Source organism: Rhinolophus hipposideros (genome assembly GCF_964194185.1).
Source record: "Rhinolophus hipposideros genome assembly, chromosome: 22".
In the NCBI taxonomy this organism is placed as follows: domain Eukaryota; kingdom Metazoa; phylum Chordata; class Mammalia; order Chiroptera; family Rhinolophidae; genus Rhinolophus; species Rhinolophus hipposideros.
This window is the reverse complement of record NC_138068.1, coordinates 2,741,846-2,755,129: the sequence shown is the minus strand read 5'-3', so window position 1 is coordinate 2,755,129 and position 13,284 is coordinate 2,741,846. Positions and strand designations below refer to the sequence as shown.

The 13,284-nt window shown below is 41.2% G+C and overlaps 1 protein-coding gene across 3 annotated transcripts in view; it reads left to right on the top strand.

Moving 5' to 3' along the window:
• Positions 1-7,409, top strand: part of PHACTR3 (phosphatase and actin regulator 3) — a 165,937-nt gene extending 158,528 nt beyond the window's left edge. For all 3 annotated transcript variants that reach the window (XM_081033805.1, XM_081033807.1, XM_081033806.1), the window contains exons 10-13: positions 1,447-1,508; positions 2,451-2,591; positions 3,774-3,850; positions 5,755-7,409. In XM_081033805.1, the coding sequence (XP_080889931.1) occupies positions 1,447-1,508; positions 2,451-2,591; positions 3,774-3,850; positions 5,755-5,770 (296 nt within the window). In that variant the 3' untranslated portion in view covers positions 5,771-7,409. The remainder of the gene's footprint in view (positions 1-1,446; positions 1,509-2,450; positions 2,592-3,773; positions 3,851-5,754) is intronic.
• Positions 7,410-13,284: the final 5,875 nt, after the last annotated feature.

Here is a 13,284-nt window from a genome sequence, read left to right as displayed (position 1 = left end):
ACGTCTTGGAGGCAGCGCCCCATAGAGTACCTGGTCCAGAGGAGAGCTGCTGGGCACTTTCCAGGACAGCTCCCAAGGCACCTGTGCTCACATGACCTCGGTAGTGATGATGACCTCATCCGTGATTGAAGGAAAGCAAGGTCTGATTTCAGTGTTTCCGCATGGAGGCTGGACTTGGCAGGTCCATGGCCTCTTTGTAGGAAACCTGAGAAGTGAGTTTCCTGTCATCGCTAAAACCCTCGTGGTCGGTCTTATATGTGACACTCTCGCAATTTTGTTTTCTGATTGTGTTATCAAGCTTTCTGACTACAGCTTACAAATGCTTCCTTCCGGTATGTCACTTGCATTTAGAGCCAAGAGCATAATCGGGTTTCATCTCCTTTTCTAAAACGCGAGATGAATCTTTTTTAAAGAAAAAACAAAATTGCTGAGAGAGCAAGGGCTAGTATATGAAACACCCACACACCCCGTCCAAGGCGCATGGATGTTTGAAACGTTTTCCGTAAAGGCGGATAGTGTGAGACTGTGTGAAGTGCAAGCAGCAGGATTTCCCTCCGGGGCCCGAGGAGTGCTGAGGCAGGAGCCCTTCCGGGGGATGGAAGTGCGTTTGGTCAGGTCAGGGCGTGAGGCTTTATTTAGCAGCAGAGCACTAGAAATAGGCCTTTCATTATCTCGTATCCTAGGGCCAGGACGGATTCTACGCTGCATCTCGGCATTCTGCTCTATTTTTAGCTCCCGAGTGTAGGTGTGAGCACGGCTTGGAGGTTCAGTCACAACTCACCAGGCAAAGCCCGACTGGGTGAGAGACGCAGCCCCGCTAAGGCACATCGTGTCTGTGTTCTGTCTCCTGCCACACAGACCCCTGGGCTCCTGAGTGTCCGCATTGGAAATAGTCCCCGAAAGTGTCAATTCCGGGCCAGAATTGGAACAGGCTGGTTTTGATCTTATGGTGGTTGGCTAAAAGGACGTATACCTATTAAATGGGGAAAAAAGCAAGCAGGGACCATTCTGTGAATATTCATTCTTATGTATATCTGAACATACATGTGACATAAAACGGATCCCGATATACCTGTGTTTGTTTGCCATCTATGTTCCCAGAGGTAAATACACACACAGAGGTAAGACGTTTGATTGGAGAGGAGAGAGGTCTGTTTTCTGTTTCTCCTGAAAATCAATGCACAGCAGCCATCGGTGTGGTTATGGGTGGCCTAGAGAAGGGCCAGCAGATGGGACGACGACAGAGCTTCCCTTCCAAATACTTCTGTGTGACAGGCAGAGCAGTGACTGGCACAGTGGGGAAAACAAATTGTGACACGGAAAAAAGTGTCACCTCCAGGTGATAGCCCACATACAGTTCAGAAATAGGGACATCCTGAGTGCACCCCCGCTACAGAGAAGAAAGTCTCAACCTGCCCCCTCTGCTTTTGTTTTCATCTTTCACAGAAAGGAATGATCAGACAGAGCAGGAAGAAAGAAGAGAAATCAAGCAAAGGTTGACAAGAAAGGTACTATAATTTAAGCAACTCATTTCCTGAATATTAAGGGGGAAGGGGGAGTAGAGAAGAGCTGGTTCTGTAGCAAGTGGGATGGCAATGCGAGACATCTCTCTGTGACCCTGATCAGTGATTTCCGGGGCAACAGTGACCTCACTCCCCAAACACTCGAAAAACAGTGCCATGAGACTCAGCCATGCCCCCGAGAGGACCCTCCCCAGCCCAGGAGTGGTGTGGTGTGGCAGTACCATCCAGATGCCATTTCCCTTTATTCCCAGGAAGCCAGGTGTTGACTGGGCATTTCCTCCTTTTATTTGGGGCCTTTATACAATGCCTAAGCATGCATACCTGGGTATCAGTCTTTTGGTTACCTTTTAGACAGTTCAGTCACCTCCAATTTATCTGGAAGCTCCTGATGCAGAAAACTTCATTAGCTCTAAGTGTTGGTATGCGGGACTCGGGTTGCTAGAACTTACTATGGCAGCAGCTCCGGGCACTCTGAGCTACTTTGGAAGCCCTGAGCGTCTCTAAACTCAAGTGTTCTGGTGTCTCCACTGTGCTCATAATAATAAAGCCTGTACTGCTTGAAATGAAGAGACGATCCTCCCGGAGCTCGACGTAGGACCACGAGCAGTAGTTAGCATTTGAACTTGATCTGTCCCCATTTTAAAAAGCTTATCTAACGGCAATTGAAAAGCAGCAGCTGCTGCCGTAAAGTGGGTTCTAAGTTAATTCATCCGCGTTTCCTTGAGCCTGTGCTGTGTACAGGGCCGTCCTGCTGAAACGGAACAAGAGTGTATGATTTAAGCCCTTCACGTTCGGCATTACGTACGGCAGAGCTGTGCCTCACAGTTTCAGTTTTATGTTTATTTCTGGAAATGCACGGTTTGCTTAGAGGACTTTAAGAAAGCTCGTTTGTCCAGTGCTCCCTAACGCGATGCTCTTTGATTTTAGCTTACTCAGAGACCCACAGTTGATGAGCTGCGAGACAGAAAAATTCTGATACGATTCAGCGATTATGTGGAAGTGGCGAAAGCACAGGACTACGACAGACGCGCCGACAAGCCCTGGACGAGACTGTCGGCAGCAGACAAGGTGCACGGCTGGCCTGTCCGTGCTGGTCACGGCTCCAGTACTGGGAGATACGGCAGATCATATCGGGCCAGGAAGTCTGCTCTTAGGCAGCGGGTGCCATCAGCTGTTCAAATTAAGGCTATGCCTTGACCACATGTTGGTTTCACAAAGATATTAATCCAGGGTCAGGGTCGTGATTTCAACGAGGGGACAGTTTTGCCCCTAGGGACATTTGGCAATGTCTGGAGACACTTTTGGTTGTCGCAAGTGGGGGTACCTAGTGGGTGGAGCCCAGGGATGCTGATGAACACCCCAGAATGCATAGGACACCCCCACAACAGAGACATTCCAGTGTCAGGAATGTGGAAGTTGAGGCACCTAGTCTGGCGGTGAGTCAGAAGTAGGAGAGGCTGGCAAAGAGACTAGATGGCATAAGTTTAAGCCAGATGAGCTACAGGAGGGACAGAGACGAGTGGGAGAGAGCCACACTGCTCAGGAACGCCTCTGCAGTGGACAGGTGACTCTGGAGTCTGACCTGGACTCCAGCCCCGGTGCCTCTGGGACCCTCCTGAGAAGTCTGAATGGAATGGTCAGAGGCGGGAGACCGAGGTGGCAGTGGGTCCCAGAGGCTAAGGGGTGAAGCGGAGGGAATTGACACTCACTGAGCCGCTAATCGGCCCCTCCTGAACCCAGCCTGTCAGTTATTTCATTTAATCCTCAAGAAAGGGGGGGAAATCCCTGAGATGCTCTCGAACAGGTGACTGGCAAAGGCTGAGAGTTGCTAAGGTCTTGTCGGTGGTCAAAGTCGGTCGTCTGGCAGCATTTAAACCCAGAAGTGTGTGTCTGCAGTCTTTCGATCGTACCTTCCTGCCTCTGGCGATTTTTCAGAACTCTTGAAGCCTTTAGGAAGAGAATATAATACATTCAGCCAGTGGGTTTGCTGGAATGGCTAAGTGTACCTCACTCTTGCTGAGAATGAATTCGTGAGTTATAAATAAATGCACGAGGACATTGCACCAACATGGAGAAAGGCAGACGTGTCGGGGTGGGACTGACTCCTGGTTATATTTTTTGAAATATATTATAAAAAATAACAGAAGTCAGCGAGTACTAGGAATGGGTGTGAATCCATACGTATGGTTACTAATGTCCTGTGGCAACTTTTTGATGTCCTGTAAAACGACGTGATGTTTTACATTGCAGGCAGCAATCCGCAAAGAACTAAATGAATACAAAAGTAACGAGATGGAGGTGCACGCATCAAGCAAGCATTTGACAAGGTCAGATTTCTATTGGTATGGAGTTCATGGTGCTTATTACGTGGTCTTTATTTAAAAAAGAAAATTGCCATGAGGAACTATGTATCCAGGTAAACAAATTCAGTATTTCTGCAGACAGCTGTCTTTATCAGACAGAATGCTCCCCAATTAAAAGTGGGGTTTGTTCCCATGGTTTCTCCTAGAGCTTGGTGAAAGGCGATTATGAAGGACAGTACTGCACAATCATTGGTGTTTTTAAGTAGTTGATGCACATTTAAGAATATTAACCTCACAGCATGAAAGTGACTAGTCTGTGCATTTCACTCCCCTTCTCTAATATTCACAAGTCTCCCAGTTTCTAGGACGCCCGGGTTTAGGGGAGTTCTGTGCAATTACTCTCTCTCCCAGTTACGTTTTCCTGTCTCATTTACATTTATATTCACACCTTTAGCACAAGCTAATGCTCCCCAAAGCTCAAAGAACATTTGTTTCCTCAGCAAATATTTTGAGTACCTACTATGTGTCAGGCACCATTCTAGGTGCTGAGAAAACAACTGTAGGATGAGATCAAGGAGGGTCCCATCTTCATGGCGTTTATGTTCCAGTGGGAATGTATCGGTCAGTTCTTCCAGAATCGAGACGTTTCCCACCAAGGTGAATCTGTGTTCATGTGACATAAGCCAAGATGACACACGCGTTCTTGTTGCTGACGCAGTGGGAAGACTTACATCCCTTTGCTCACGTGGCTGCGTAGTCGTTCAGCATTTCCCCCCCTCCTGTCCAGAGCCAAGACAAGTAATACTCCCTGAAGTTCTCATCTACCTTGCCTCCCAGAGGGGTGAGGTGCACAGGAGTCCTGCGTCCTATTGCTTTGTCATTTCTCCCTTGGTCAAAAGATGCTCAAGCCCCAAATACAGAGAAAGAAAACCCTGCTTTCAACTAAAATAATGGATTCCTTTCCTTGTCTCTCTGTCACGAAGTGGCCACAACAATGGTTATTTAAAAGGTCTACTCTGGAAGCTCAATGTAGGGACAAAAACAGGACCCCTAGAATTCCACCGTGCAAGACAGTTTAGGATGAATGTATCAAGGGCAGAAGAGGAGGCTGGAAAGGCAGGAGAAAACGATGCAAGTAAATAGTCAAATTTTTAAGGTTTCCCTTCCCCTGTGACTGGCGTACATTGGGAGGGAATGGATCATTTTATTTTTGATTGTTGAAAACACTCAAAAATGTTTAGGAAATCAACATTCTCCAGTAAAAGGTTCAGAGTTATTTTAACGTTCACTCTGTGTGAAGAAAAAAGGATATAATTACTACATATTCTTTGTATGATGTCAAAATATTTGTTTTCCTATTATACATTATTAAAAGAGATGTTGACTAAAGATATGCATTTTCTCTCTTACGTCCTTGACAGCTGTCTTAGATGACAGAATTTTAAGAGTGAGCCCCAAACTTGGGCATCAGGAAATAATTAAGATTTTTATACCACCACATTTTTGCACCTGCTGTCAGTTTTTAAAAGAACAATATTTTTAGTCATACGAGATTTTCTTAAGTTTATTAAATGATACCATGAACACATTACCAGCTCTACAAAAGCAAAATCATTAACTTTACTAGTTTGCAATAATTTGTTTCATCCATTCATTACTTCTGATTCAGCAAAGCCCCAGCTTTCTGGGATACTGTAAGGTTTAACTAACAGCTTTCAAACTGTTTTAGGTCGTTTTAAGAATTCAGGCTGTAACTCCTTTCTGGGCCCCTTGGGAGCCCTGTGAGACTGTGCACTACTTTAACCAGTGTTCAGTTTTACAGGTTGGACTTCTAAGAAGCTTTTAATAGCAACACATTTATTTGTGGACGGTTTTGGAAGTTTTAACTTAGAAATGTATAACCTTATTTTTTTCAAAATAATTTTTAGATTCCACAGGCCATAGAGATTTTCTTCTGAGAAGAATTTGCGTTTAATTTTTGATACCAACACTGAGCATTCATCAGGGAACTTTCCTGAAGTTGGGCTCGAGGCCACCTGCTGTGTTTGTGAGAGGCGCAGGATCACACACAGGTGACAACATGGCCGCACTGAGCCGTAAGAGGACAAACCAGAGGACACACTCACTGTCTGGTGTCTGACGAGTGAACTGTTGGGGTCAGTTAAGACCCAGAGTCACTCTGCCAGGAGAAAACTGCCTTTCAAGCTTGTTTGCCAGTTCTGCAGTGTGACTGAGGGCGCGCTCACCACTCCACGGCCACTGACTGGAGAGACATGTGACGACACAATGTCATTCAGTGTTATGTTGAAGAGACACTTTTATTCGGATCATGATTAATTTGCGAACACTTTAAGTTCATGTTACAGAAAATGATTTACTGTATTATACTTTTGCGTTTTTTATATAATGTCTAACAAAAAAATACAGCTGCAGCATTTTGATTCCTGTTACTTTTGTTCTTTAATTAAATGACTACTTATTGCAGGAAATCAACCTGGGCTTTCTATTTTCTTGGGGGGTTGGGAGAAGAGATTTGTTAGAATAGGGTTCTAGGAAACGAGTCAGGTTTTATGATTTTTGAGCAACCAGAATCCAAAAAAGAGGATTGTAGCTTTTTGTGTTTTGTTTTGTAAATTATGTTAGTATATATGGTTTGTGCCTTGGAAAATCAAATGATCTTTTCCAACTTAAATTTATGTATCACTGAGTAATGAACCTAGAAGTACTAACTTGTTGAAAAATAAGATGAAAATTATGCTTTTTAAGAGTATTTTTAGGTTCACATTTACGAACATGATTAAAAACTGTTCTTAGAGACAAAGGTTGAGATGGAGTGGAGACCGGAGGAGGAAATTTACTCAGCACGAAGGTAAAAAGTCATCTAGGCTCCAAGGGGACCGTCAGTGAAATAAAAATACGTGGTCCTTGAAAGGTAATTTTATGTGGCCTCTGAATGAGTGTCCTCTCCAGACAGGCTTCCCCTCGCTGGCTCAGTGGCCTGGGGCTCATGGCCCCAGGGCTGGAACCCCAGGTGGGCGCCATGTAGCAGGTATTGATTTTCTCTGCAGGAGATCTTCTGTCTCTGTCTCCCAACATCGCTGTGGTTTCTAGAGGAAATACTGGGGATAATGCATCAGCGCAGCACCCGGCACATTGATGTATCGGAGCCGTGTGAGCCTCGGTGCAGCTGCCAGGTGGCCTGGGCCAACTCAGTGAGCTGTGTGACCTCTTCCACACATGCTACCTCGGTGCTTCCCAGTCTGTCGAGACTGCAGTGGGCCAGGCGCCCATGAAAATTGCTCATCCCTGTGGTAGCCCTTTGTCCCAAGGGCCTGTGCTCAAGCCTAGGTGTTAGTTGAATTAGAGTCTTAAATAGAAATCACCGTTATAGTAGAAAAAGTCCAGCTGTCTCTCTTCTTTGCTGTGTAACCTACAGTGAGTTGTTTGACTTCTCTCAGCCTCAATTTCTCTGTCTATGAAATGAGCTATCTAAACTCTTTCTAACTGAAAGGCAGTTCCTTAATTTTATAAACATTTATGTGTACATTGTATATTTAATATATAAGATCTATATATGTACTCTATTTTATTCATAATCCATTTTTTGTGGCCAATCAACCTCCAAAACACTAAAGATTTTTTTCTCTATTTTAAGCTACATATTAGCAGCTCCCTATTCTATATTTTATTCTATTTCAAATATGAATTGGAGCCCAAATTATTTAAAACTAAGACTTCCATTTCCCTCACATAGAAATATCCATGTACTTACTATGAACCAAAGAAAGGAGTGGGTGCTTCTGGAAACCATCCTGGCCCCCAAAGCAGAAAGAATCGGCACTGCTTAGAAAATAATTCAATGTGCCTTCAGTGAGTGACCCGGGAGAAGGGACACATGGTTAGGATTTTTTGTCCAAGTCAAGTCCCATAATTGATGGACAAGTAAAATTAAAAATTAAGACAAAGTATAGGATCCCTGAAGGAGGGTTTGGCTTGGTCCAGTCTCAAGGGTTCTAAAATCTCATAGAACCAGGAGACATTTTCATTGTAATCAAAATTTTTAGCAATAGTATCTAACTTCTACCATTGTATTTTTATTAATCATACACCAGCACTCTAAATTGTACTTCCCTATTTCGTGTTCTTATCAAGTAGTGTAGTGGTTAAGACATAAACTAACACTGATAACCGACTACACGTCCTCTGCACCTGCGTACACAGCCCTGTGATAGGTAAGTGCTGCAACATCGCGCATCCTCGCTGGAGGAATGAAATCAAAAAGCAGTTCACAAACCACATGGCACGGTGATATACATGTATTATTATATAAATTCACCTAAGTTGTATGAATTTGAAGAGAAAGTTTCTATACTAAGGGCCTGAAGACTTAGAAAAAAAGTGATTTCTGCCTTCTTATTCAATACCAAATACAATATCTGAATTATCAGAATTCTTCATTACTAGTAGTGATCATTAATGAGGTTTTTATGCATTGACATAACAATTCATTTGTTCTATTTTCACAAAATGAAATATGATTAACTATTAAAGTAACAATGAATATTAAGCCATTAAAGAAATTGTTTTCAAGAAGTTTAAAAGTTTTAGAAAACTTAAGGAGTAATTTTCTGAGAGACAATTATTATATTAAATCACTTCTAGAGCATTCATTAACTTTTAAGCCAGTGTGATAGGGGAAATAGTATATGACATGACTTTATGAAAATTGAAAGGTACTCTGAAATTACATGAGTGATTTTTGGACAATTGAAATGGATTAAAAAAACACCTAAAATCAAGAGGTCCACCTTGTGGACATGCATAGTAATTACAAGCCTAAATTTATTCTATTATATATGGGAGGTGAAAAAATTCTCAACTACATACCTGCAGCTCCTCAACAGCAAATTCAAGTCCAGAAATGCAAAATTTTGATTGTACTGTTAAAATTGTGAGTCTCACATGATTCCAATACTCATTTATCCAGTTCTTTTCCGAAGATTTTTTTTTTCATTTGAAACATTTCAGAAGTTGCTCAGAAGAAACTGAACATATTGAAAGTCACACTTGACATACGAAAATTTGCGACACTAAATTAATATAAATTACATGTTTATTTTTCTGTAAACTTGATACTTATGATATTAGGAACACATCATTAGTTCATAGTTAGACAATGTTGCGCTAGAATGAACAATGGAAAAAGTCCCACTTATCAGTCCCATAACTCTGAAAACAGAACGGTATTTTATGTTTAGAGTAATAAATAACTTTTAAGTCTCTAATATCAATTATAAATCTCCTTAGATGTGAACAGGGAAATTCTTTAAAAATCACTTTTTCTTGGCAATAAGCAATGCTAGGGAATTTGGATATGGCATATATGTAAACATTTTTGAAGTTGGAAACAAGCTATGTTATTTTCTAAATGCAGTTTATTCTCCCTTTTCAAAGATACGTATACTGAAAACCACGATCCAGGCGTGCACTCTAGGAATCCGGCATCCACCTCCATCCAGCCCCTGCTTTCCACCCAGAGGACTTGTGTTATACGGGTGACCCCTCGTGTGACACAAAGCAGTCTCAGGAACCATAACATCTGCTCCAATTTTGACATTCCAACTTATTTCCTGGTATGTTATTTTGCTCAAAATTCTATTTTAGTTGTTTACTCATAGCATTTATGATTCCTTCCATACTTATTCAACTCCAGAGGTTAAGGAACTGAGAACTAAGAATGAATTCATGTGCAATACGTGTCACTGGTTAGCTGCTGACGGGTGGTGGGGACAGAGTGGCTGAGGAACGACCTCTGCAGCTGTGGAGCGTTACACTAGTCCCTGAGTTCAGCGTGGGCAGAGTTGGTCACTGCAGATGTCAACTCAACCTCGAGTGAAGTGGTGGAGGACAGGCAGCCTACACGCAAGCACGGGACTTGCTGGGTGTCCAGTGCCAGGAGTTGGTGGCCCTTAGGTCTCAGTAGGAAGCCTGCAGAGTTTAGTGTTTAAGTGTGTGCCTGGCTGTACTAATACTGAACTTTTTTTTTCTCTTTCATGTCCTTTTTTATATATTCTTCTGGAACAGAACAGTTAATACTTTACAGCCCCACTTGGTTGAGGAAGTGTGGAAAACCTCTACCAAAATGGTGATAAACTGTGATCCAGGTAAGAAATATAAGTCATTAGCTACAATGATCATTTAGTTTTATACGTTTAAAATAGAAAAATCAAGAAGTGTTAGCTATATCAGTTGATTAACTATCTTTAGCCTCTGCTAATGCAAAATTGATTTAAATCACTATCTGTTATATAGTAAGATAACTTGAGAAATAAATTTTATAAGAATTTATAAGATCTCATCTTTAAAATTTTTCTTCTAAACTCAGGGTCTTGCAAACTACAGCTCATAAACCAAATCTGGCCCACTTGTTTGTTTTTTAACGGCCTGCAAGCATTCATGATTCTTACATTTTTGAATGGTTACATTTGCTGTTTATACAAGTATCTACATGATAGCCTCAGCTTCACCTTTTGACCCAAGAGCCTTAAACACTTACTGTATGGCTCTTAATACAGTTTGCCTACTCCTGCTCTGAAATTATTTTTTTTTAAGTTTAAATATATAATAGGAAATGTTAAAAATGAATTACACAGAACAAACTCAAACAGCTAAATTGTTTATAAATAAGCTTAAAAAATGTTAACACCAAATGCTTCAAATTTCAACCTCATTGTAAACTCTTTGCTGAGTCATACAGTGATGTACAAAAGTTTTTTTACAATTTTGGTGAATTCACCTTTTTTTTTCGTGTCACCGGTACTTTTGAATCTGGATGCCAAATCTAAGGTTATGAAGATTTACTTCTAAGGTTTTTTTTCCTAAGTTTTTGATCCACTTAGAGTTAATTTTTATATATGGTGGAAGGTAAGGTTCCAACCTTATTATTTTGTATGTGGCTATCCAGTTGTCCCCAAACCATTTGTTGAAGAGACTATTCTTTCCTCATCAAATGACTCTTGGCACCTTTGATGAAATTCAATTGACCATAGAAAAACAGGTTTATCTCTGGACTCCAAATTCTATTCCCTTGGTCAGTATATCTATCCTTATAGAGGTACCACACAGTTTTGGTTAATTTAGCTTTGTAGTATTAAATTGGGAAGTATAAGTCCTTCAACTTTATCATTTTTTCAAGATCATTTTGCTACGTAGGGTTCTCTTCTATTGCTATATGACTTTTAGGAATGGCTTTTTCATTTCACAAAAAGGCCCTTGGGAGTTTGGATTGGAATTAATTGCATTAAATCTATAGCTCGCTTCAGGGAATACTGCTGTTTTAGCAATATTAAGTCTTGCAACTGATGACCATGGGATGTCTTTCCACTTATGTCTTGTTTAATTTCTTTCAACAATGTTTTGTGGTTTTCAGTGTACAGTAAACCCTCACTTAATGTCATCAATTAGGTTCTGTGACCTTAAGCGAAATGTGGTATAATGAAACCAGTTTTAACACAGGCTAATTGGTATATGAGTTAAGTTCCTGCAGCATGTCATTGTTATAAATGAAACAATGTTTAATGAAATGATGTTATGCGAGGTCCTGCCATACAACTCTTGCACCTCCTTTGTTAAATTTATTCCTTTTAATATACTGTATTTTGTTGAGGAAATTTTTCACGTATATTCATAAGGGATTTAATCTTCTATCTGTTTATCTTAGTCTAACTAATGGTTTATCAATTTTCTTGACCATTTCAAAGAAGCAACTTTTGGTTTTATTTTGTTTGTTTTTTTATTTTATCTACACGGTAATCTTTATTATTTCCTTCCTTCTGACAACTTAGGGCATAGTTTGATCTTGTCCTAGTTCTTTAAAGTACAAAGTTGGGTTATTGGTTTGAGAGCTTTCCTCATTTTTAATGTATATAAATTCCCAGCTGTGAATTTCCCTCTGAGCACTGCTTTCACTGCATCATGGAAGCTTCAGTTCTTGCATTTTTATTTTTCCCACAGTATTTTCTAATTTACCTTGTGATTTCTTTGACTCATTGGTTATTTAAGTGTTATCGTTGGAGAGTTGTAAGTAAGGGAGTGCCATGGTATGATTTGGGATTTAGCCAGACTAGACTGGCTGCGAGGTGAATAAAGGATTGTGGAAATGCTGGAGGCGGTTGCAATTGTCTACGTGAGAAACGATGTTGACGCTGTCGAAGACAGTGCAGTGCAAGTGATGGGAAGCAGACGTGTGGGACACAGTTTCGTAGTAACAGCTGTAGGACTTGTTGATCAACTAACTGGCCAAAGGAAAAAGAGAATCAGGAATTCTATGTTTTGGCTTGCCTAACTGGGTGAATAAAAGAGACATTCACTGAGATGGAAGGAAAGGTTTTGGTTTTCTTTTCCCTTTGGTGATGAGAAAGAATGCGGAGGGAGAGAAATCGAGTTTTGATAATATAGATGCAGTATTAGACAGTACTAGAACTGTCAATAAAGCAGTGCATATGGCATTGTGATGTGCAAGGTAAAGGTCAGAACTTTTCTACCTTTGGAAGCCATCAACACAAAGATGGTTTTATATGAGACCAGATGCAATTACCGAAGGAGAAAGTGACAGACTAGGAATGAGCCCCGGATTAAGAGGCAAAGGAAGGCCAGGAAAGAGGCAAGACAGGGTGTTAAATGCATGCCAGCCAAAGGTGAAATGGCACTGAGAAGCTAAGAAGACAGAATTAGCTTTAGTAACATAAATCACGGGTAAATTTGATTAAAGGAGTTTCAGTGAAATAGTAGGGACAGAAGCTGGACTGAGGGAAGGTAAGGAGCGAGCGGAGGGTGCGTAAGTCGACATGGCAATTAGGGAGGATTTAGTATGTTCAATGGGAGAGTATAAATGACATGGCGGGGGCAGCAGTTAGAGTGGAACTGGGTATAACGAGCTTTTGCTTGTTTTTAAATAAGTGTGGGCTCATACACCAGGATAGAGAAGTCAAAGACAATAGGGTCCACAACACTAGTAGGGGGGATTGTCCTGAAATAGTCAACTCTGATTTTCAGATTGTGGAATGAGGAGAATGGGAATCAGTATGATGTATGATATAAGAGTCTTGTCCATCTGGCCAAACATGTCATGATACGGTTCTAACAGTCTCACAGGGCAAAGCAGACTTGCAACTCCTGAGACGTCTTTAATATTAGAGTTGTCACTGTCCCTTGAACTAGCATTCCCACTACCCTGTCACTAAATATTACTGATGTTAATGACTGAATAAAGCTAAGAAACCACTTTTACCATGGAATTTAAATCCTGGTAGGATTCAAGCCCTCCAACTCCCATTAAACAGGTAAATGAGACATCTAAGGCTGCTCAGTATTGTTATGCTTTGGATACCTGATTGGAGGGGGAGGTTTTGTTTGACCCAGGATTTCTAAAATAGGAAACCGATTTACAAAACAGTTTT